Source organism: Megascapheus bottae, chromosome 14 (genome assembly GCF_031878675.1).
Source record: "Megascapheus bottae isolate mThoBot1 chromosome 14, mThoBot2.hap1, whole genome shotgun sequence".
Lineage (NCBI taxonomy): Eukaryota > Metazoa > Chordata > Mammalia > Rodentia > Geomyidae > Megascapheus > Megascapheus bottae.
In genome coordinates this window covers 23,168,749-23,193,941 of record NC_143522.1, presented here as the reverse complement: position 1 = coordinate 23,193,941, position 25,193 = coordinate 23,168,749, and the positions used below count along the sequence as shown (strand labels likewise).

At 45.1% G+C, this 25,193-nt stretch overlaps 2 protein-coding genes across 5 annotated transcripts in view; one reads left to right on the top strand and one right to left on the bottom strand.

Moving 5' to 3' along the window:
* The window catches only part of Nrde2 (NRDE-2, necessary for RNA interference, domain containing), a 37,139-nt gene extending 32,922 nt beyond the window's left edge, over positions 1-4,217 (top strand). For 2 of the 4 annotated variants that reach the window (XM_090344696.1, XM_090344695.1), the window contains exons 12-14: positions 402-540; positions 3,537-3,608; positions 4,059-4,217. In XM_090344696.1, the coding sequence (XP_090200822.1) occupies positions 402-540; positions 3,537-3,608; positions 4,059-4,184 (337 nt within the window). In that variant the 3' untranslated portion in view covers positions 4,185-4,217. Of the gene's footprint in view, positions 1-401; positions 541-3,216; positions 3,432-3,536; positions 3,609-4,058 lie in introns of those variants that run through there. The other 2 variants (XM_090344694.1, XM_090344693.1) reach the window with 1 other exon arrangement.
* Positions 4,218-5,526: 1,309 nt separating this feature from the next.
* On the bottom strand, positions 5,527-19,132 carry Psmc1 (proteasome 26S subunit, ATPase 1). Its single transcript, XM_090344692.1, has 11 exons — positions 19,058-19,132; positions 15,633-15,686; positions 14,975-15,071; positions 12,621-12,745; positions 12,235-12,420; positions 11,924-12,052; positions 11,083-11,179; positions 9,645-9,834; positions 8,693-8,844; positions 7,971-8,125; positions 5,527-5,856 (listed from the first exon to the last, which is right to left on the bottom strand). Exons 1-11 carry the CDS (start codon positions 19,058-19,060, stop codon positions 5,722-5,724), a joined length of 1,323 nt encoding a protein of 440 aa, XP_090200818.1. The 5' UTR covers positions 19,061-19,132; the 3' UTR covers positions 5,527-5,721.
* Between the last annotated feature and the right edge of the window lie 6,061 nt (positions 19,133-25,193).

Sequence of the window (25,193 nt, the reverse complement as noted above, 5' to 3'; positions counted from 1 at the left end):
GGATCTTGAAGTGTCATGTTTCGCATCCAGGATATTACCTGCAAAGGTTAATAATAGTGTGGCATCATTGCTCTTTGTGGAGTCTTTGATGACGTTTCACTGCAGTCTTATAAATGAGGCAGAGCTGCCTTTACACAGTATTGTTTGCTTCTTACTTCTTGGATTGAGGTTTCATTCACTCCACTGAGTCTTTTCTTGTTCTCCTTTGACCAAAAGGTTTTCCTTCCCAGAAAGTGAGATTTGTGTTTCCAGCACAGATTAGGTTTGCTGACCCTGCTGTAGGCTGTGTGGAGAGGTGGTGCCCATCACTCCCTGACACACCGGGCAGTGTGCCATCCTCCGCCATCTTGCAGTGACGGAGGGGAGAGGACTGCCTCGCCACATGACACCTTGTCTTGCAGGGTGGGCGGGAGAGAGATCCATGCCATCATCCCTGAGACAGGCCTCGCGCACCGGATCCGAGCCCTCTTTGAAAATGCCATGCGGAGCGATGACGGCAGCCAGTGCCCCCTGCTGTGGAGGATGTATCTGAAGTTTCTCGTAAGACACTGTCTCATTTTGACAGCTCTACTTTTTCCTTCAAAAGCAATACACAGCTGAGAAGGCAGAGGGCGTTCTTTTCACCCTCACTCCTCCAGGTCACCGCCTCAATCACCCCCGCTGGGGTAATGGCCGCTCTGCAAGGGCTAAGGCTCACACTTGGAGGATGCAGCCACTCCTGCTGGCTGGAGGGGGGACTGGGAAAACACTGAGCCTTGTTGGAAAGAAATAAGACTGATAAACCCTACTCAAGCTGACCAAAAGTGGAAAAGACCCGAATTAAGAAAATTAGCCTGGACTGGGAGTTTGGCCTAGTGGTAGAGTGCTTGTCTAGCAGGCACAAAGACCCAGGTTCAGTTCCTCAGTAACACATACATAGAAAAAAGCCGGAAGTGGTGCTGTGGCTCAAGTGGTAGAGCTCTAGCCTTGAGAAAGCCCAAGAACAGTGCTCAGGCCCTGAGCTCAAGCCAGGACTGGCTAAAAAAGAAAAAGAAAGAAAATTAGCCGGGCATGGTGGTTCATGTCTGTAATCCTAGCTACTCAGGAGGCTGAGATCTGAGGATCGGGTTTAAAAACCAGCCCCGGCACTAGACCAGGAGACTCTTATCTCCAATTAATCACTAGAAAAGGGAAATGGTGCTGTGGCTCAAGGGATAGGGTGGTAGTAGCCTTGAGCTGAAGAGCTCAGGGACAGTGCCCAGGCCCAGAGTTCAAGCCCCATGATCACCACCACCACCACCACCAACAACAAAGGAGACATAACAAACACCAGTAGAGTTCAGAGGATCATGAGGAAATATTTTGAAATGCAAACTATTTTCAAATAAGCTGGAAAATCTTAGAAGTAGTAAACTTTTAAATGCATTTCAACTTCCAAAACTGAAAAATAAGAAAATAAATGACTTAAGTCTATAAGAAGCAACAAGAGTGAAGCAGTAATAAAGAATTTCCCAATTGGGCCAGGAACTTGGCCTAGTGATTAAAGTGCTTGCTTAGCATGCACGAAGACCCGGGTTCAATTCCTTGGTACCACATATATAGAAAAAGCTGGGAGTGGTGCTGAGGCTCAAGTGGTAGAGTTCTAGCCTTGAGAAAGTCCAAGGACAGTGCTCAGGCCCTGAGCTCAAGCCCAGGACTGGGAAAAAAAAAAAAAAGAATTTCCCAATAAAGAAAAACTCAGGAGCTGCCCAAGTCTATTAGACATTTAAAGAACTAACACAAGACTTTTCCCTGAGATCAAAAGAAGCATGCTACAGACTTGTAAAGGCTATCCCCAAACCAGACAAGGTCGTAACATAAAATGGATAGACCAGTTGTCCAAATAAAATACTTGCAAATCCAGTTCAGTAAAGCAATAAGAAAGGTCATACACCGTAATTAAGTTTAGAGCAAAAACCAGCTGAAACATGAATATTATCAGGCTGATTTTTTTGTTTTTTTTTGCCAGTCCTGGGTTGAGCTCAGGGTCTGAGCACTGTCCTTGGGTTTTCTCAGGGCTAGAGGTCTACTACTTGAGCCTCAGCATCATTTCTGGCTTTTTCTGTGTATGTGGTACTGAGGAATCAAACCCGGGTCTTTATGCATACTAAGCAAGTACTCTACTACTAGGCCAAACTCCCAGCCCCTGATGATTTTTTATTATTTTTTTTAAAGCAAAAGCAACTCCGGAAAAGAATGTAGCAGGCTATTCTATATAACAGCCTAGATTTTAGGTGTAGACAGAATAGCAGCCGCAAGATTGAAATTTCTGAATTTTTACTAAGATTAAAAACCTACTAAATAAAGGTATCTTTTTCATTTGTTATTTTTGTTTGTGTCCTGGGCCTAGGTGCTGTTCCTAAGCTTTTTTGCTCAAAGCTAGCACTTGACCATTGGAGCCATAAATCCACTTCTGGATCTTGGATGTTTAATTAAAGATTAGAGTTTCACAGACTTGCTTAGGCTGGATTCAAACTGCAATCCTCTCATCTCAGGTTCCTGAGGAGCTGAATTTACATGAGCCACTGGCACCTAGCTTTATTGGTTTTGATTTGAGAAAGGGTCTCCTTACATAGCTCAGGCTAGAATGAAAATTACAATCTTCCTGTCTTAGCCTCCTGGATGCAATGGTTCTGTCATCAGAATCCCAGGTCCAGTTGTTTGATTTCTCTAAAAGATAATTTTCACGAAACATTAAAAGTTTTGTCAGCCGGGCGTGGTGGCTCATGCCTGTAATTCTAGCTACTCAGAAGCTGAGATCTGGAGGATTGCGGTTCAAAGCCAGCTCTGGCACTAAAGACTGTGAGACTCATCTCCAGATAACCACTAGAAAACCGCCACTAGAAGTGGCACTGTGGCTCAATGGGTAGGGCTATACCTTTGAGCTGAAGAGCACAGGGACAGCACCCAGGCTGAGTCTAAGTTCCACGACCAACAAAAGAACAACAACAAAAAACAAGCAAAATGTCCTCATTCATATAAGGTCATCAGACTTATCTCACTGACAGTCTCATTTCAAGTGCTGATACTAAAGCCAAGATACAATGGCTCTAGTAAAGGAGGAGAAATGGGCTTCAAAAGTCAGAAGTGATTTGGGCAAAGGTTGTAAATCCTTTATACTCAGGACCTGAGGGTCTAGGTTCAAAGGCAGCTCAGGCAGGAAAGTTCATGAGACACTTATCTCCAATTAACCACCAGAAAACTGGAGGTGGCGCAAAGTGGCAGAGTGCTAGCTTTGAGCTGAAGAACTCGAGGACAGTGCCCAGATCTAGTTCAAGTCCCAGGATGGACAAAAACAAGTCCCAGTTATTAAACATCACTACTCTGGAGCTGTTTGTGGAGGAGCAATGGCTTGGCTGTGGTGCTGAGATGGCTCTCTGGCCAGCTACTATTGGAGCCAAGTTCCCACACAGGTCAGCAATATTGAGGGCCATGTGCAAATTGTACAGTTTTTTTGTTTTGTTTTTAATACTTAGTCTTTCTGCTTCAATTAATCATCTTTTGTCCTCTTGCCTTAGGTTTCCCTAGGAAACAAAGAAAGAAGCAAAGGTGTGTTCTACAAAGCACTTCAACACTGCCCTTGGGCAAAGGTGAGTGTGAATGCTGACCTAGCTTCAGGTGAAGAAGGACCTTTCCAGACACTGGCTCAGCCCAGCCAGTGTCATCAGGGGAGTTAGCAGAACATTAACCTAAGCCCACCCAGGGCCTTTTCCTAGTGAAACTGACCTCTGTGGAATCAGAGCCTTATGGATGCTTGCTTCCCTTCCTTACACTGGAGCAGGACACTGGAATGTGCCAGAACATAGCTATGGTTAGCCAGCTTCCCACCATCTCCCCAGAGTCCATGCCCCAGCTGAGTCAGGAGACGCCCAACCAATGCTGCCTGCAGCAACTACAGCTTTTGGCTGCAGTTGTGATGGAGCCTGAGTAACAGGGAGCCCAGGGAACGGAGGGCACCTGCTGGCTCACTGCTTTTCCCCAGAGCTTTTCTACACCCTCTGTAAGTACTGGCAATGAGGATAGGTGCTTCTTGCTGATAGGTGCTGTACATGGATGCCATGGAATACTTCCCTAATGAGCTACAGGAGATCCTGGATCTGATGACTGAGAAGGAGCTTCGAGTGCGCATGCCCATGGAGGAGCTGGAGCTCCTGCTGGAGGACTAGAACCTGGCTGCTGGCAGGGAGGAGCCCAGGGCTGCAAGTGTTGGTCATTTGTGTCTGGATGTGTAAATGACACAAAAAACTATTCTGCATATTATATATGTGACGGTGTACATGTGTAGTTGAACCATGCCAATGGTGATGAAACCTTTGTGGTTAAGGTGTATGTGCTTTCTTTTTCTCTCTGGTCCTGTCCAGCCATCTCTCGTTCTGCTACCCTATGGATAGCTCTTGGTTCTGCCTGCTTCTCTGGTAACCCCCCTCCCTGAACCTTAGTGCTGGCCTGAACCCAGGGGATCTGGAGTGGCCTGTGCCTAAGCAGTTCCTTATAGCAAGTGCTACACTATCAAGGGTTTGTTCTGGGTACACCTTTCATAGAAAAAGGAGAGAAAAATCTAATAAAGATTTAAAAAAAAATCTTTGTTTGCGCTGGTGACAGGAAAGTCTGGAAGATGATTGCAGCCCCTCCCGGCTCATAGCAACCTGGGGGCCAGGAAGGGGTTCTGACCTCATCAAGGCAAAAGGACTGCTGCTCATGTGTTTGTCAGAGACTGGTTATTTCTTCTCGGCCCCAACCTGCTGTACATAGCACCCTTCCTCTAGAGCAACACAGGGCCCACGTGTGATGCTGCGCTGTGAGGGACCAGGAACTGCTCAGGTCGCCTCTGCACACATTCAGTACTTTACATCCAAAAGAGAAGACATGGTAGCCCCTGGCAAAGGTCAATCACTTGGTGCAGAGGGAGCCATTAGTTTACCCTAAAATGTCTCTCCAGAGGAAGGGCTTCAAGGACTAGTGGTTTTCTGTGGACAGGCAGGCAGGCCGTTCTGCTCCTTAGGTGTCAGCAGCCAGGGAAGAAAACCTTCACGTTATTCAAGCCCTGACTGCTCGAGGGACCTGATCTGCTGTTCCGGTGGCAGTTAGCCTCTGAAGGCTTGGAAAAGCCCTTAGTGGCCTGCAAGAAAATGGGTTCTCTAGTCTCCAGAAGCACACAAAGTCCTGAAGACATCACGATCTTAACTTCTCAAGGCTATTCTTTCCCCCTCTCCTAAGACACAGGTTTTGACCTCTGGAATTGAGATAAATGTGCATTAAGTGGAGTATATGGTAGTAAACTCATACAGGTCTTCACCGAGACCATCTCACCAAATGGATGCTTCTCTTGGAGACCAGAGCCACACTAAGCACTAAGCCAGTGGCTCTGGGCTATCCTCCACTCCTCACTCCTGTGGCCCTACCAGCTTGGCACTATGAAGCTTGTGGTCTGATGGTTTCACCAGAGCTGGGCCCTAAGTGTGGGATGGCAAGCGGATTGTTGGTGAAAAGCATACTTTATTGGGAAGCAGAATGCAGCACAGCACAGCACAGCGAACAGACAGAGATCGCCGGATGGGCGACTTACAAGCCACATTCCCAAAGACAAAGGGGGTTTTGTAGTAAAAATCACCTGACCCATGGATTCCTTGGGGCAGCTGCTAACTGCACCCCACTCAAGAGCCAGGGAAACTCCCATCACTTTCCTGAAGGCAGCTGTGGTTCCTAGAGATAGAGGCCCTCAGGCGTGCCTTCTTGTTTCTTATAAAGAACGTTTTCTTTAGATTTTTTGAAGTCTTCATTTGTTACTTTCATTCTGCGTTCTCTCAGGGCCATCAAACCAGCTTCTGTACAGATTGCCTGAAAGAAAGAACATTATGTTCAGAAAGTGGAATGCTTACTTTTATCTTAGTTCAGAGAGCTACTCTGAACTAAGGTAAAAGACTGACAGAGAACAGATTATTTTAAAACTTTTAAGCATATTAATAATTTTCAGAAAGGGTATGATTTCAACAATATTTTTAAGTGGTCAGGAATCAGGGTTCTAAGTTTCTCCTTTTTTTGGAAGGGATCCTGGAACTTGAACACAGAACACAGGGCCTGAGCTTTCTTAGCTCAAGGCTATCATTTTACCACTTAAGTCACAGCTCCAATTCCAGCCTTTTTTTTTTGGTGGTTAGTTGGAGACAGGAGTCTTAGAGACTTTCCTGCCCAGTCTGGCTTCGAACTGTGATCTTCAGATCTCAGACTCCTGCATTGCGTGGGCCATGGGTACCTGGAATGTTCTAAGACTAAATTTCTTTTTTTTTGCCAGTCCTGGGGCTTGAACTCAGGACCTGGGCACTGTCCTTGGATATGTTTTGATCAAGGCTAATGCTCTGCCACTTGAGCCACAGCACCACTTCCAGTTTTTTCTGTATATGTGATGGCCAAGGAAACAAACCCAGGGCTTTGTGTATGCTAGGTGAGCACTCTACCACAAGGCTATATTCCTGGCTCCTAAGACTCAATTTCTAACAAGCTGTACGACTTCACATTCAATTAATTCCTGTAGATCCACTTTTATTAACGGGAAATAGAGAACAGAGGAAATTATTCCTTGAAAGGTAGAGACAATTGACTATGACTATGAATATATATATACATATATATATATATGTATTATATTTTTTCATCTGGTTCAACCAAACAGACCCTTGGTATCTACAGGTTCCAAGTAAACTCCATTGGAAAAAAAAAAACATCAAAAACATATGCTGAGGACATATGAATTTCAATGCTTGTACTATGAATGCTTGATTCATTTTTCCCAGAATATTACCTAATTTCTGCTAAAATTTCAACAATTCTTAAATGGTCACCTAACTTTTATCTTGCTTTTGGGAAGCAAGCATTTGCTGTAGAGAAGGCAGATTTTACATGATTGAGGCTAGGAAAACAGCAGATCACCCAATTTAAACAGATTGCTGGCAACATAGCATTGTTCTGCATCCCTGAGCTTCATGATGCAAAAATGGGAATTTAAAACTTTGTCTTTGAGTTTTATAAATTTGTTATTTGAACTTACCTCTGGGGTGCCACACTTGCAAGATAAGCCTACCACGTGCCCCCAGCTACTATGTTTTGGTTGTGCTTGGTCAAAACCATGTGATAAACTCTCACGTGGGCTTACTGTACTGTAATTGGGAGTACAGAATTTACTAATGTACTCTTTCAATAATTATTTGTCAAAAGTGAAACAAAAAACAAGAACTCTTATAACATGATAAAACATGATTGATCTCGGCCCTGACATTTCTCTTTGACTACAGCCATCAGGTTATTTACTTCAAACAGCCCAGTCCATGCTGGTCACAACCAGCATGCAGGTGGCTAAGATCTGTCATCTTTCAGGAACAAGGCCATGATGGCACAGGGCTGCATACCCCTCCTGTTGTCAGCCATTCATAAACCCAGGTGATACCATGGTGTACTGTTCTCTGAAGGCTTGAAAATTTCAAATAAGGTGATGTAAAAGGGAAAACTCCCATTAAAAAAATAAAAGGAAGACAGGTTTTTCTCCCTGACTAATTGTGCAGCACTGACGGATGATGTGAGGCTCAGTGCCAGCCCTGGCTTAGACAAGAGTAAAGGATACAACCCAACATGGACAAAGCAGGTGCACAAATGCAGTGGTGCTGGCCCAGGACAGACCTGAGAGGATGTCCCCTGCAGACACTCATGAGCATGTCAGCTCGGCCCTGCTGCACACAGAGACAAGTGTAGTGCAGCGATTCATCCTTGTGGCTACACAGATCGGGGGGGGGGGGGGGGGGGGTTAGTTCATAACTCATAAAAACAAAACTACCACTTGAATGTAACAATAAGCTAACAGGTAATGGCAACTATCAGATACACATCAGACCTATACAAACCCTAAGAGCTCAGTCTTGCCCACTTCTTCTCTGGAAGTGTAGTCCACCCAGCCTAGTTACCTTGATGTCGGCCCCAGAGAGGTCATCCTTTGCCATGATCAAGTCATCTAGAGTCACGTCGTCGGCTAGCGTCATCCTGCTAGTGTGAATCTGGAAGATGCGCTTCTTTGTTTTCTCATCCGGCAGGGGGAACTCGATCTTCCTGTCAATGCGGCCTGTGGGCACAAAGCTTGCAGTCACATCCTGGCGGACCCCATGCTCATCCCATTCCTACACTGGCCCTTCACATGTGTTCTGTGGAATGACGTCTAAACCGTACAAAGTGAACAATCGTTTCTGTACCAGGCCCCGGCACTAAAGACGGTGAGACTTTTTTTTTTTGCCAGTCCTGGGCTTGGGCTCAGGTCCTGAGCACTGTCCTTGGACTGGCCCCCCCTCCCCCCCAAAAAAAGAAAGAAATAAGGGAGGTCACAAACAACATATTTAGTGACAAAGGGCAGATCTATTTTAAAAACTTTACAAGAGCTAGCAAATTACTTTTTCTAGTGGTAATCTGTTTGTAAAGAGCAAACCCAGGCTATGACTAAAGGACAGTCTTTCTGATGAGGGCAGAAAGCCTATGATGGAAGAGAAGAATTCAAAGGGCCAAGCTGCACAGACTGTGAGCTCAATATTCTCAAGTTTCACTACGACACCTGCTATTACATGTATCACGCTCTAATTCCCCATGTACACACAGCATAAATATCACTTCTCCACGATGAAACAAAAGCAAATTTAACCTGGTCTGATCAGTGCTGGATCCAAAGTTTCTATCCGGTTAGTGGCCATGATGACTTTTACATCCCCCCTTGAATCAAAGCCATCCAACTGGTTCAACAGCTCCAACATGGTTCGCTGAATTTCCCTCTCACCTCCAGAGTTTGAATCGTACCTTTGAAAAGTAGAGAAAAAATAAGCCCAAGTGATCTGCAAAGGCGAATTTTGCCAAGACAAATGAGGACAAAGCAACACAGCTTCTCTCAATCCCATTGCCACTCCCTTCTTACTCCAGTGAGAAAAAGTACCTTGCCTGCACAGTCTCCGCTGTGGCAGCGTTAGGAGGTGGTGCCTGTTGAAAAGCCATCATGCCTTAGGAAAAAGCTGGGGAACTAGCCCAGGCTCTTTGCCCTTCCACTCTATCATGCTAGGTTGTCTTTTGGCCTTCTGCCAAGTACGGATAGTTTCCTCTGGAGGACTGAGAATCAAGGCACCATCTTGGAGAGAAAAAACAGCCCTCTCTAGATAGCAGGACCATGAATGATCTTAGACTTTTCATTCTTCAGAACCATGGGAACTTCTTCCTTTATAAATTACTAGGTCTGTGGTGTTTTGTTTATAGCAGCAAGAGCAGTCAGACATCCACATTAGACATCTATTTCATTGCAGCAAATTCTGTGCCTCAAGTTTATACCATTTTTTCTGTTTCCCTTTCGGTATATGGTCTGCCAGTAACCCTCGCGGCAGGGACTGCCTTGCTCATGGCTGTGCTCACAGTTCACACGGTCTGGCTCAGGGAAGTGTTCAAGCTGTGGTTATTCACCTGATCTCCAGGTGCTCCCAGTCATGTGGCCTGGAAAGCAGAGCCTAAGCATCCAGCCAGAACTTGCTACTGGAGAGCCAAGATCATCCATTTTCAGAAGAGCTGTACTGTTTTCCTTCTGAGTAACACAAAATAGTTAAGAGCAAGTGTACCTTTTGGTCCCAATGGCATCGATTTCATCAATAAACACAATGGATGGTGCGTGTTCTTCTGCAACTCGAAACAATTCCCGTACAAGTTTGGGCCCATCGCCTAGGTACTTTTGAATAAGTTCGGAGCCCACCACTCGCAAGAAAGTGGCCGATGTTTGATTTGCTACTGCTTTAGCCAACAGAGTTTTACCTATTTTAGGTAAAAAGAAAAAAAAGAAAAGGAAAAAGCTGTGTGCAGTTCTACCTTAGTCATGTTCCCACTGAGATGGGAGGCCCTGGTGATGAAAGCCTCCGCTGCGTGTTTGTACACTACCCTCTTAATCCACCGACACATTTTGAATTTTTTTTTCTTAACTCATGACAATGTCAGAAAACTAATCTTCCTTCCCTCCCTCCCTTCCTTCCTTAGCTTTTTTCCTTCCTCTCTCCTTTCCTCCCTCTTTCCTTCCCTTCTTTTGGTGCTAGTCCTGATGCTTGAACTCAGGGCTTAGATACTTCCCTGAGCTTCTTTTTGCTAAGATTAACACTCTATCACTTGAGCCACAGCTGCATTTCCAGCTTTTCTGCTGGGTAATTGCAGGTAAGTCTCATGGACTTTCTGGCCCACCATGATCCTTAGATCTCAGCCTTCTGAGTAGCTAGGTGTGAACCACCAGTATCTGGCAGAGTATCTGTCTTTTTTTGGTCAGTTGTGGGGCTTGAACTCTGGGCCTGAGCTTTTCAGCTCAAGGCTAGCACTGTACCACATTCAGCCACAGCACCACTTCCAGTTCTTGGGTAGTTAATTGGACATAAGAATCTCACTGAGGGGCCGGGAGTTTGGCCTAGTGGTGGAGTGCTTGCCTAGCATGCATGAAGACCCGGGTTCGATTCCTCGGTACCACATACATAGAAAAAAGCCAGAAATGGTGCTGAGGCTCAAGTGGTAGAGCTCTAGCCTTGAGAAAGTCCAAGGACAGTGCTCAGGCCCTGAGCTCAAGCCCAGGACTGGCAAAAAAAAAAAAGAATCTCACTGAGTTTAGTGCCCGGGTTGGCTTTGAACCTCGATCCTCAGATCTCAGCCTCCTGAGTAGCTAGGATTATGTGAGCCACAACGCCTAGCTGGAACATCTGGCTTAAACTAGGGAACTGTAGTGTTTTCTCTGGTCAGGTAGTAATTATCAACAATCAACACTGCTGCTCAGGATATGAGCTGAGCTAGTTATCATGGCACATGCCAGTAATTCCAGCACCTGGGATGCAGAGGCAAAAGAATTGTGAATTTTTGAAGTCAGTTTGGGATAGTGAGAACTTGTCTCAAAAAAGGAGTAAGGGCTGTAGCTGAATGATAAGAGTCTAGGCCCAGCATGAGCCAGGCCTGGGTTCATCTCCAGCACTATCTAGATAGCGATATAGATAGGTAAGTAAATGAACAGCTGAGTCCTCAAACAGAACAAACCTGTGCCAGGTGGTCCATAGAGAATGACTCCCTTAGGGGGTTTTATACCCATCTCCTCATAATATTCAGGATGGGTCAGCGGCAACTCCACAGATTCCTACAAAAAAGAAACCTTGGTGAGAATGAGGCTTTCTTACTGAAATGATCAAGAGACGATCCCAATTCCACCAACAGTGAGCAAAAACACCCTAAGAGCCAGCAGCTGCGATGTGCTGAGGAGGACATGGGTCCCACCTGGGCTCTGAGCAACTATCACGTTTCTAAGTCCCACCTACTTTCCCCATTACCTTTCTATAGTCAGTCAGCCCTAAGCAACATTTAAGCTGTTTCTGAGCAAGAATGTCTTAAGAAAGGTAAAATTCACCCTCTCAATCAAGTAAGAGAGGACCTGGAATAACCTCTTGATGGCTGCCCCTTCTGGAGATAGTATGTTCCACTGTCTGACAGGAGACCTAAATGAATGTCTTAAATGAATTCCCTATGGATCAAAGAACCTCAGTCAGCCAGCCCATAGCCACCCACCAATGACCAAGACTGCTGTAGGCCAGGGTTATGTTCTACACTCCACCGCTGTACAGGCAGTGTCCAAGTCAGCACAATGGAAAACATCATGTCTTCACACAGATCATTCACTAACCATTACAAAGAAAGTATTCGATTACAGTTAAGGGAATGCTGCTATTTCAACTACCTAACTTAGGGTTAACAAACAAGGAACTCTATAACTGGTAATCTGTGAGTCAGTAACTGGTCTGACCAATAAAGGAAAACAATATGCACAAGTCCACAGTGCCCTACCTGGAACAGCTTAATCAAGAGTCTCACAAATGCCTCACCATACCTTAATTTCCTGGATTTGGTTGTCTAAGCCGCCAATATCTGCGTATGTCTCCTGGGGAGCCTTTTCCACCTTCATCACTGTGACCAGGGGGTCCGTGTCATCCATCAGCACCCCTATCACTGCATGCACCTAGCAATAACAGCACACATTAACATCAGAGCCTGTCTCCCACCATGCAGTGCGGTCCAGAGACCTTCTCTTCCCTCCCCCACCCCACTCCTGCACTGCTTAGTACCCTCTTCCACAGGACAGGTGGGTAGACCTAAGAGGAAGAACCAAGTTCCATGGCATCTGTAAGTCTAGCAACTCACCTTGTGGTTGAGCAGGACTGAGCAGCCTGGTTCCAGCAGATCCTTGTCCACGAAGGAAAGGATGCTGACATAGTGCTCAGAGCCCACAGATGTAGACACGATGGCATGATTGTCATCGATGATCTCTTCCAATGTGCCCACTGACATCGGGGTCCCCCGCAGGTCATCCACCTTCGATCTTTCCTCCTACACAGTAATGTTCCACAGGTGAAAAGTAGCTTAGCCCTAAATGGTGGAGGATCCCAACTGTGCTACATTTACAAAGCAACGTAGCCAAGGCTTCGTAAAACTGCAGAGCCCAATCACTTGAACTCATTTACTTATGGGAAGTTAGAAGGTTCTAAGTAGAATTTTTATTTTTGGTAAAAAAGAAATGATCTACTTACCTCTTGCTTTTCTTCTAATGGTTTCATTTGTTCCTGATTTCTAATAAATTCTTCCTCCATGAGAAGGTAGTCTTTAATTCTCTCTAACTTCAGTAATTTCAAGCGGCACTGAGTGTGAGGTGTCACTATAATTAAAAAGTAAGGCTTTACTGTACTTTAAATTTACATTTACTTTTGAATTAAGCAAAAATTTCAAGATTTTAATACCAGCTCAATTTAGCTAGAAAGATTCTGAAAAATCCAGATTTTGTTAACTTTAAGTATTCTGTATAAAAAGGAGATCTGGATTCTGGGATTATTAACCAAGCATCTGAGAATAGGGACAAGGTTTATGGCTGAACAGCCATTGTAAAATAACCAATCTTGACTGAACAGAATAGTTTATATGCTGGGCATGGTGGCTCACCCCTATAATCCTGACTATTTGGGAGGCAGAGACTGGGAAGGCTGTAGTTTGAGGCCAGCGCAGGCAAAAAATTGAGATTTTCATCTCAACTAACAAGCTAGACGAGGCTGCACGACTGTAATCCCATGTAGGTGGGAGGGATAATTAAGAAGGCTGTAGTCTGAGGCCAGCACAGGGCAAAAATGCAAGCCTCCATCTGAAAAATGAGCTAAAGCAAAACAAGGGGCTGGTGCTCAAGTGGTATAGCACTTACCTAGCAAGCACAAGACCCAGAGTTGAAATCCCAGTACCCCTGAGTGAGTGGGAAAAGGAAGGAAGGAGAGAGAGAGAGAGGGAGGGATGAAGGTAACAAAAGGAAAAGAAAGAAAGGGAGAGAGGGAGAAAGGAAGGGAAGGAAAAGCCAATGACCCCAGTTTGTTTTATACTCTAATAAGCAGTTATATGTGCTGCCAGCCTGGCCTGCTAGTATACAATGTTGCAGACAGCCAGTATGTATATACAGATTTTGAAGTATCAGAGATACAACTTTGTTACATATTACCCATGCTTATTCTACATTCTTTTGCCTTTGGTTTTGAAAGCTTATGCCACAAAATAATTTTATCATTCATATAAATTTCTGTCATTCTTTTAAGGTTTCTGGAGGTTTGGATAAACTTCAGAAGACCTCTATTCACCTAAGGTTAAATATATTCCTGAATTTTCATTATTTCTCGATGTATATCTAAATAATCATCTGACACGAGGCAATTGATCTAATTTCATTTTGTCTAAAACCTTAAAAATGTCAGTCATTTTTATTAAATAACCTTTCTTATTCTCCATAGAATTGGAATGTAACTTTGGATATACACTATCCACCGACTCTGTGCTGTATGTGTGTGTGTATTGTGTGTATGTGCGTGCGTGCGTGTGTGTGTGGACACGTGTGCACGCCACATCAATCTTGGGACTTAAACTCAGGGCCTATGTGCTGTTCCTGAGTTTCTGTGCTCAAGGCTAACATTCTATCATTTGAGCCCCATTTCAGTTTTTTGGTGGTTAATTGGAGACAACAAATATCAAGTTTTCGTTCTTGGCTGGCTCAGGTATCAGCCTCACGAGTAGCTAGGATTAAAGGCATGGTGCCCAGCTGACTGGACTCGTGAACTTCCTACTCAGTTCTGTTGGCCTGTCTCTTTCTGTACCATTATTGCATTATCTCCTTACAGTGGAGTTAGTGACTAATATTATTGTCCGACTCCCTGTATTCTCAACTATTACATTAGGTTACTTCCTATATCTGAATTGAAGCCTGAAGACGCAGCAGAAAGCCCTAGGAAGGACCTGGGGAAGAACATGGTAAGCAGAGGAAAAAGCCCCGAGATAGAGTCAAAGGTCACAAGGCAGGCAGTATGGCCAATGGGCAAAGAGAAGTGGCAGGCCAAGTCAGAACACAGCATTCTACTTCTATCAGGAAGTCACGGAAAACGATTAGGTTCAGGCATCACATGACCCCAGTTTTAATTCAGAAACACTTCATTTCATGAAATAGTGTTTCAGAGCAGTTCAAGTTCCACTTTGGGACTGTGATCTAAAACTATACTTTTGTATTGGTGCTGCAATACCAGACTTTGGGAGACTATGACAGGAGGCTCATGAGATTAAGGCCAGCCTGACCTAGCTAGTGAGACCCTGGCTTAACAGAACAAAAAAAAAATAACCTATACTTTTAATACACTAGGGATGGCTATTTAAAGAAAATTCACATAATACTGTATTTTAAAACAAAGAATAGCTTTTATGTCAACTTAGAGAAATGTCATACACAAGTTAGGTAGAATGGGGTCCAATCACACCGCTAGTGCTTCCATAATTGGTGACTTTCTGTCTCCCCTTCAGACTCCCAGCTATTGCAAAGAGATGGTTGCAACTAGGAGCTGAAGGCAGCAAGGGGTCATGTCATTACCCAGGGGCAGTTTGCTGGCAGCATCTGGTCCCTTGGTTTTCTTCTTCTTTTTCCCCACTCTAGTTGGTACAGGTGGCTCATATTTCTTTTTCTTGTCCTTGAGTTTTTAGAGGAACAGAGGGAAAAAAAAAAAATCAATGCAATCACAAAGCATAAATTTGTTTCTGCATCACCATCATTTAGCTAGATGGTATAATTTTCCTTATTTTTTAGAATGCTTTTAAAAACTTGTTAGAAAGAACTAGACTTTTTACTTTTCTGTAACTTTAATAGGTAAAATGTAATTGTAATAAGACAATAGTCTTTAGTAACACATATAAATGACAGTGAATTTGATTAGTTTAAAAAGGAGAGTTTCATGACAAAAATTTGAGTAACCTGAAACAATTATTCAACTACAAGATGTTAAACACTAAAAGGACAAGTATATTTAAAAAATATTTTTACATATTTAATAGCCACTAACACTTAAATTCCTGTTTGATAGGTCAATAACCTTTTCAAAAACACAGAATGGGTGTTCAATCAATAGACAAGGAGACTTTCTCAACTACTGGATCATATTGCTTTTTGAAATTTAAGGATCCCCAAAGAACTGTGCTCACCCTATGACGCGGCCCACAATCTGCTCAATGGCAGGGAACATCGGGCTTATTACCTTGTCATCCTTCTTGCCACCTCCGGGGCCATGACCACCGCTCTGACTCTGACCCTGAAAAAAAACCAAGCACAGATGTCAAAGCAGAATATAACCACTTCAAAAGAAGTCTTAACGATTTTCAAACACGAAGACAGGTTCTACTTTAATTTAGATGCTAAGGGGTGTATCTTGTATGGCAGGGAAACTCTCAACTGATTACCTCTTTGAACGATATCATATAATGGATATAAATAAGGAAGCGGAGGTTCCAAGAGTACCTAGAGCTTGATCTTCCTTACCACTCAGACTGAGGCTCCCAAGACTGTACTTCAAGAAATCAGGGCATGAAGGCCCCTCAACAACCATTTACTCTCCATGATGATCACAAGAGTCCAGAAGACTACACAATCTACCTCCCATCCCTAAAGCTCTGGACACTCGGGCAAATCCTTTTTCTCAATCTGAGTGGTTGCCTTAATGTGCCAAGAACTTAGTGTATTAAAAAAAAACTCAGTGGGGGGCCGGGAGTTTGGCCTAGTGGTAGAGTGCTTGCCTAGCATGCACAAAGACCCAGGTTCGATTCCCTGGTACCACATACATAGAAAGAAGTCAGAAGTGGTGCTGTGGCTCAAGTGGTAGAGCTCTAGCCTTAAGAAAAGTCCAAGGACAGAGCTCTGAGTACAAGCTCCACAACTGGCAAAACAAAATAAAACAAAACAAAAACTCAGTGGGATTTCTCATGTTACCAGATCCCTCATTTATAGTATAATAGTATATAGTATATAGTATAATACTTAATAGAGCAGCACCTCAAATGGTGGCTTTTAAACACAAATAACATGAACTCCCAGTCCCTTAAACTACCTCCAGGTAAGTGTCTGTGAATTAATATGCCTAGTTTCAGTATCAAGACAAAACCATCACATCATGGTTATCTGGAGACAATGTCACACATGGATTTCACCATATGAAGTTGTCTTAAAACTCTGTGCTTTACTCTGAAACAGCTAATTAAAGGACTGCAGAAATTCTATGTAACACAATGAGTTATACTAAATAGTCTATTCCAGTTATAGGCCTGTAACAATTACTTATACCTCTTAAGGAAACTTGGCTGTAGCTGGTCAGCTAATGTTTGTAGTTTATTATGTTCCCAACTCTGTAGTAGGTATTTTTCCTTCACTATCCTTCATTCCACACAACCCTGTGAGGTAGATTTCATTATTCCCATTACAGACTGAGAATATGGACTGTGGAATTAATGAATGTAGATTTGAATTCTGCCGATGGGCTACATGGCCTTGGTCAGAATACCTCCTTGTGTTCTCACCTGGAAAGAAGAGATGCTACTTCTATTTCCAAAAATGAAGTAATACAAACCCCTACTACTTCCACTGTAAACAGGAAGGGGTCTCCATTTGTAGAAAGACTACTAGTCTTTCTACAAAATTTGAGCTTTGTATTTTTTGTTCCTATTGTTATTTTGAGTCAGGGTTTTGCTATGTAGCCCAGGCTTAATTTGAACTTTACTCTTGGTTATCTTGCTTGACTCAAGTTTCCATGTATGCTATTACAGGAACGAATCACTATGTTCTGACCAAATGATGTGCACTTTAATTTTTTAATTTTATTTTTATGTATGGGCTTAAATTCAGTATCTTGAGCTCTCACTTGGCTATTTTGCTCAAGGCTAGTGCTCCTGAGCCATTTCAGACTTTTTGGTGGTCAACTGGAGATATGGTTCATGGCTCTTTTTGCCTGGGATGGCTTTGAACAGCATTCCTCAGACTGTAGCCTCCAGAATAGGTAAGAAACAAGCATAAGTAACTGTGACTGGCTTAAACTAAAAAAAAATCATTTGCTGGTTTGAAATCAGAGCTGGGAACTTGCTTGGCCTTTTCAATGCTTGAGCCATGCCTCTAGTTCTTTTTCTTTGTTTTTCACATAGGGCTTCACTTTTCCCCCAGCGTGGACTGAATCCTGCTGTGTACATTCCATGTGTAGACAGAGGAACAGGTGTGTGCCACCATGCTCTGCTTTCTCTTGGGTGAAATATTTTTTTGCCTGAACTTTTTTGATTGGCATCATATCACAATCCTATCTCAGCCTTTGCTGTAGCTAATAGGCAGGAGCCATCAATACCAGCTTATAATGTGTACTTTAAAGTCTGAATCCATCCCCATTCTGTTCTTTGCTCTCTTGTATGTATTTCCAACTTTATTCCTCCACTTGTTTTTTTTCCCAGGCCACCATGACTTCTTGTTAGAACTCTTGCCCCACAGTGGAGAGCTATTCCCTTCTAAAACAAACAGTGGATCCTCCACTCTCCTTGAAAACCATCAATTGCTCCTTGCCCTTTATGGTATCATGTCCAAGCCTGGTTCCTGCCAAATCTTTCCGAGTTCATCTACCTTTCTCACTCTATGTGAACCTGATCCCAACCAAAGGTTTGAATGGCTTCCACAGTCCATCTCTGGGGCACTGTACATGCTTCTTTGTATCAAATAACAAGTATATCTTTTACTAAACAATACTGGTATGCCCCAGTGTGCTAAATACACTCACAGTGTTATCCTATTTAATCCTTACAAACTACATGAGACTGGTACACTCTTGCCCCAATTGACATGAAAGGAAACCATGGCCCCAGAGGTTAAGTGATTTGCACAGTGTCACATGTGTCAGACAAGGAGCCAGGAATCCCACCCAGGTCTTCTAGACACTACAATCTGGGTGTTTCTTCACTGCTCTAGAAGGCACGCATCTGTCACCTACCATAACCACTTACTGTATGTATTCAGTTTCCTTCTTGGCAAAATGAGAATAATATTAATATCAACCATTACTTTCCAAGGGCTGTTGTAAAGAATGAAGAGAAAATACTGAAAAAGAACTCGGCATGCACTTAGGTGACCACTCTGATTGTGGCTAAGCACAGTCTCCCGAGGGTGGGGGGGGACGGACCCCTTCACACGCTGATGGCTCTACCTGGCCCGGGAGCATGCGGGTCACCCCCTCAATTCCAGCCTCTGCTCCTGGTTGCCACCACCGCCCACCGTCCCGATACCCTCATCCGAGATGGGGACCCTCTCCCTGCAGCCGGACAAACCAGAGCTGGTCTCGCAGGGCCTCGCCTGGCCCTCGAAGGTGCGGCCCCCTCCCCCGCGCCCCGCCCCGGGTCCCAGAACAGAGCCGACACAGACAGACAGACAGACACAGACACACACGGAGGCTGGCGGGCCCGGCGGCCCCGCTCCGCCGCTCCCCGGCCCCGGCTCCCCCGCGCGGAGCCGAGCGCCGCGTCCCCGAGCCTCCGCCCGCCGCCCAGGAGGCCCGGGCAGGGAGACGGCGGCCCGCGCCCCCCAGGCAGCGCCGGAGTCTCTCGCCACAGCCGCTCCCAACCCCGGCCCGGCGACCCCCGGCCGAAGCCCTGAGTCACTCACCATCTTGACTCGGCCGCTGTAGCTGCTGCCGCCGCCGGAAGTACATCCACCGCAACTACCCGTCACAACCGGAAGTCGCCCAGGAGGGCCGCTACGGAAGCCGACCAGGACCAAATCCCGCAGGAACTTGTGTCGAAAGGGTTGTGGGGGAAGAAGTTGGAAATCTTTTACTTGGGGGAGTCTTTTAAATAGATGCGAGTGTTTTTTGTTTTTTTTTTTTTTTTTTTTTTGTAAGCAACTTCAGAGAATGACTTCTACTGCCAACGAAGTAGAACAATTTTGCAAAAAAAAATTCAAAAATTTTAATTATGGAAAATTTGTAACTGGAAAGTATTTGTGGCAATGCCATGGAATGACATTTGGAACTGGTACGTTGACCTAGGCACACACATTGAACATGGTACAGGAGTTTGAATTAAGGGTCTGGGTGCTGTCCCTTAGGTTTTTCACTCAAGGCTGGCGCCCCACCACTTAAGCCTCAGTTCTACCTGTAACATCTTGGTGGTTAACTAGAGATGAGACTCTCAGGGGTTTGTCCACCCAGGCTGGCTTTGAACCGAGGTCCCCAGGTATCTGTTTCCTTACTAGCTAGGATTACAGACATGAGCCAGCAGTGCCTGGCCCAATTCCATTCGTGTGTGTGTGTGTGTGTGTGTGTGTGTGTGCGCGCGCACCAGGCCTACAGCTTGAGCTTTTGTGCCCCTGAGTACATTTGCTTACAGTTAGTGCTCTATCGCTTGAGTCACAGCTCTGCAATTCTTGGCTTTTTGGTGATTAATTGGAGCTAAGATTCTCATGATCCTCAGATCTCAATCTCCTGAATAGCTAGGATTACAGGTATGACCCCAATTTCATTCTTCTTCTTTATTTTAATAGATGTTGTATTGAGAAGTCCTGTTTGGAGAAATGAGAAAGACATTTTGCGATGAAAATGTTGTTTGGTTATTTCATTTTTTACTTTTTGCCGCTGCTGGCGCTTGAACTCAGGGCCTGGATGCTGTCTCTGAGCTTCCCAGTGGTTTAAGGCTAGTACTGAGCCACAGCACCATTTTCAGCTTTTTCTGAGTAGCTTATTGGATATAAGAGTCTCATATACTTTCCTGCCCAGTCTGGCTTTGAACAGCAATGTTCAGATCTCAGCCTCCTGAGTAGCTAGGATTACAGGCGTGAGCCACTGAGACCCAGCCATTTGATTCTTTTAAATCCTTCCGTACATTATAAACATAAACCAGAGAAATTGCTCAGAAAAACCTATTACTCATAATAATCTGAATCTGAGCTTTTCTTCAGTGTGATTGCAAAGAACCAGAAAACTTTGGACATGAAAAATGATTTACCCACTAGTTGCCAGGGCAACAGAATTTCTCAGTTTCTAGAAAACTGCTTCCAAAGGGTTCACCACTGCTCTTTGGAGATTATCCCTTTTACCTGTTACTCCTTCATTCAGAGTTTAAACTGACAGCCTGAACCATGGGGAGGGAGGCCTTGAATATCATTTAATACCATTCATTATTCTTTTGGAAGTAAAGCGCATTTACTAGGGTTTTTTATTAGTTCATATTAGTTATACAGGAAAGGATTGGCTCCCGGTACATGTTTACCCTGTATTCCAATCAATTCCACCCCCTGCTTCATATTCCCTCTACCCCCCAATACACTTTTTAATCATATGGCATCCTTTATATCTTGGTCAAAATGACCTGATGTCTGATAATGCGCCACTTGTGATAAAACCCACCTCTGGCATCCTACCCCATACCCACAGGTGCCATGTGTTCTGGGCTTGGTCAGAGAGGAATAAACTTTGTCAAAGGTGCATGCAGTTCAGCTACTGGCCAGTAGGGGGCGCAGGACAACCTACTGCTTCGGTGGTGGGCTTTCCTTTTTTTTTCCTCAGTAAGACAGGTTTAGTATAGGAACTTTTACTGTCTCTATCTTAACCCTGTGGGCTTGTGGTGGGGGGAGGGCACTAGGGCTTGAACATTGGGCTAGCTCCTTTGTTTGCTGAAGGCTGGCCCTCTGCTTCTTGGAGCCCTACCTCTACTTCCAGTTATTATTATTTTGATTTTTTTGTTGTTGTTGGTGGTGGTGGTGGTTAATTGGGAATAACAGTTTTACAGACTTTCCTGCCTGGGCTTGGGCTTCGAATCCCTATCCTCAGATCTCCACCTCCTGAATATCTAGGATTATAGGCCCAATCCAGGGATACCCTGCCCCTTGGGCATTTGATCCACCAACATTTGACATTTGTTGCTCATCCATGCCTCAGCAGGTCCACCCCCTCCCTCTTGGTGGCTCTAGGGCAGAGAAACTGGGTATTTGGCCACTGGCATATTCAGATCCTGCCCACCCACCCAGCTTCTGGAGTCTGCCCCCTGGCTCAGCGCCTCCTGGCTGACCCCTCATGCTGGAGGAACTGCTTTGCCTGGCTGCCGTTGCTCCTCTGAGTCCTTCTCCTCCCACTGCCCTACTTGCTTTCTTTGGGCATCAGATCTCATGTGCCTGACACTGCACAGCTGACAGGCAGTCAAGCCTAGCTCATACACTTTGGCTGCAAGCCCAGGGCAGAGCCCCAACTTTTGTTTTCCTCCCTCCTCCCTCTCTTGTCTCAGGGAAGGGGTGACATTGTCTCCCCGAAATGTACTCTTTACCTGACTTATGTAGCTATAATCCCTCTGTACATCATCTTTATAATAACAATAAAAACACTAAAAAAAGAAAATCCAGAGATATTTAAAGGCCTGTGATATGCCTTAGGTTCACATCTTATTAGTGACTACACGTCACGCTGTTCAGGGTCTCAGCCTGTCCTGTGAGTCTCATTGTCTCTGCATGGAGTCTCCCTGCCTGCTTCTTCCTGCTTAGTTTTCCAATCTGGGCCTTGACACTGTGGGACCATTCAGAAGACCCACTGATAATGAAGATGTATGTATGTAAGTACGTACATATTTTTGCTGGTTCTGAGACTTGAACTCTGGGCCTGGGCAATGTCCCTGACTTTTTTTGCTCAAGGATAGTACTCCACTATATTGAGCCATAGTGCCACTTCTGGCTTTTTCTGAATAGTTTAACGGGGATAATAGTCTCATGGACGTTCCTGTCCTGGCTGGCTTTGAACTATGGCCCTCAGATCTCAGCCTCCTGAGTAGCTAGGATTACAGGTATGAGCCACTAATACCTGGCTGGTAATTGAATTGTTCAAGGCTAAAAAATACCATATGACAACCAGAAATGGCTGAGGGATGGGGAAGGGGCAGAGGAGGGAAGAGGAAAGGGCAGAGGAGGGAAGAGGGGGGTGGAGGGATTTCTGTTGGTAACAGCAGGTGCAGCTGGAAAACCTCTGGAGAGACAGACAACATTTAATCTCTTCTAGGATAATAAGGGGGTTAGGAGAAAAAAGGAAAAGAAGCAAAAAAAAAAAGACATCTGGATACCCAGATGTCAGAGTGACTCAGGAGCAACAGGTCTTTGGGGCTCCAGGAGCTCCCTAGCAGCCAGGGTAAGCAGAGTAACATGCAGATGGTTTTGAGGGGAAAAGACCCCCTAAAGGCAATTGTGCAGTTGGGGACAAGAAAATCCATGTTCCATTGCTCTTCTGGATACTAGTAATCATGATGACAAAGTGTGAAGTCAGTTTTTTGATTACAAGAGTAGTCATAAGAGCAGCCAGCTCTGCCATGCTAGTATTCCTGCCTGTGTCCCTCTTGCTCTGCTCTGCCAGGGCCACTGCTGGGGAACTTTCCAGAACTTCAACACGACCTGTGATCCCAGCCCTGCTCTGGAATCAATCAACCAGCCACGTAGCCCTTTTTCCAGCCAACCATCCACTGCTAAGCATGAATCCTTCTGGTCCTTTCTTCCCAATGCACAAATAACCCCCTGCCCCACATCTGTGCACCCCACATATGTTTGTGGAACACACCTAGTGGCAAGTGCTTTGTTGGGTGCCAGACACACAGAACTGAGCCTGGAGCCCCCTGCCTCCAGAGCTCAGGCCCAGCAGAGATGCACTCACCTGCAGCGTTATCCATTCCTTCATTTCCCATCCTAGTGATGGCGGGCCAGTAATCCCTACGGTTCTCTCGTGCAGGGCATTTTACCTGCCTTAGCTTAGTGTGTCATGGCAGCCATGATTATCTGCTCAGTTGCAGAGAAGCTACGTAATAGCACAGGGTCACATGACTGGGAAGTGGAAGACTGGGAGAAATGCGCACACAGATTCTGTGAGCTTCAAGAACCTTCCAGCACCCCGCAATCGTCATGTAGCCTTTGTGTTTACCCTTAACTTTCAATGGACCTACTATCAAAATCCCTTTCTTGCCCAAGACCACAGCTACGTGCTGTCGTGTACACAGTTGTTTTTATTTATCCTTGGGGTAGATATCTTTTCTGTGTATGGTGTGTGTGTGTGTGTGTGTGTGTGTGTGTGTGTGTGTGTGTGTGTGTGGCTGCTGGTACTGCAGCTTGAACGCAGGACATGGGTGCTGTCCCTGAGTTTTTCACTCAATACTAGGACTCTACCACTTGACCATAGCTCCATTTATGGCTTTCTAGTGATTAATTGGAGTTAACAGCCTCATGGACTTTTCTGCTTGGATTGGCTTCGAACTGTAGTCCTCAGATCTGTGCTTCCTGCGAAGCTGGGATTACAGGCATCAGTCACAGGTGCCTGGCAATAAATATCTTATAGACAGGAAAATCATATTCTCCAGACTAGTAGTCAATGACTTCTAAGGCCTGGCATCTGAAAGAAGAGAAAAGGGGCCTTGTACCCGTGAATCTCTGAAGCCTATCCTGGGGCTGGATTCTCTCTGAATGCCTAAGCCCCTGTCCAGTCCCCTCGTTGGTGCTGGTGGGAGCGTAGGGGCATCTGAAAAACAAATGAGCTTTGGGGGTCATGGGTGGACTTCGTCTCCTGGGCCATGTTTGGGAGCAGTAACACTGCTTTAATCTAGTGACAGGCTGGTCCCAGGTGCCAAGGAGTCCCCAGAGCATCCACTGTCGCCCCCTCAGCATGAGCCAGTTCTCCTCCTCACCCTGTGGTGACACATCATTCTCTTTAGATGAACGTCAGTTAGTTTGCAGTTCCATCCATGTAGGAGCAGTTGTGGTCTCCGTCTTACAAATAAGGAGCTGGCGGAAGTGACTGTAACGTTAAAGGTATTAAAGGTGGCTAATGTTAGAGGAATTCATAGATCTGCCAGACGTCAAGGGTTTAAATGGCTAAGCACGTAATGTGATTCATGACCACAGTCAGCAGACCCAGTCAAAGAAAGACACTAAAGGAGAAATGAAAAATAATGCTCCTTGGATTTGCTATCTCATCTCTCTCCTTCCTTTCAAAGCCAAGCATCTTGCCAGCTAAGTTCGACATTTTCTCCTTTTCTCACCCACCTCCCCTCAGCCTATCACAGTTAGATTCTGCCCCTGAGACATCACAGGACAAGATCACCCCTGGGGCTTATCACTGGCAAATCCAGGGGACACTGTGTGCAGTCCCTCTTCTGCTGCCTTGTGGCTGCTTCTCTGGGCTCCTTCCTCCATGGCTTTCTTCCTCCTCCATCTGGTAAACATCCTCCAGGGGGCGCCCTCACCCACCACGGCTTCCACCCATCACTGCTCTGTGACACCCCAACACTGGCTCTATTGACATGGGCTCTTCCTGCTGGTTACTCACCAAGAGGCACTGGAGGTTGGTGCCTCCGGGAAAGATGCTTTCTGTCCTTTGTCTCCCTGTTCTATTGTCAAAATTCAGTATAAGAAAAAGGGGTGCATGTATTAATCCAAGCCTGGAACAATCTCTTAGGGTGACTAACAGGCATGGTGTGTGTGTGTGTGTGTGTGTGTGTGTGTGTGTGTGTGTGTGTGACAGAAGCAGTCTTTGATTGGTGGAATTACAGAGAGTTTTCTGAGGAAAATCTCAGGAAGTCTGGTGAGACCACAGGATGTACCTGACCAGCCTTTGCTCTGAGCATTTATCCACAAGGATGAATTTGTGTTCCTCTGATGGAGATGTCTTTTCTGAAATTCTGACCAGTAAGTAACGAATGCCCACAGGCTACCCAGTGTTTAGAGTCAGACTCCAACACTCTGCATGAGAGTGGCATAGTGGAAATGGGGTCATAGAATTTCTGTT

Bases quoted from the DNA above. Each gene is read 5' to 3' on its own strand.
- Psmc1 (XM_090344692.1), bottom strand. The intron at 12,421-12,620 runs GTAAGTAGATCA...ATTACTGTGTAG, and splicing joins CATTAGAAGAAAAGCAAGAG to GAGGAAAGATCGAAGGTGGA. The intron at 5,857-7,970 runs GTAACTAGGCTG...TCTTTCTTTCAG, and splicing joins TCTCTGGGGCCGACATCAAG to GCAATCTGTACAGAAGCTGG.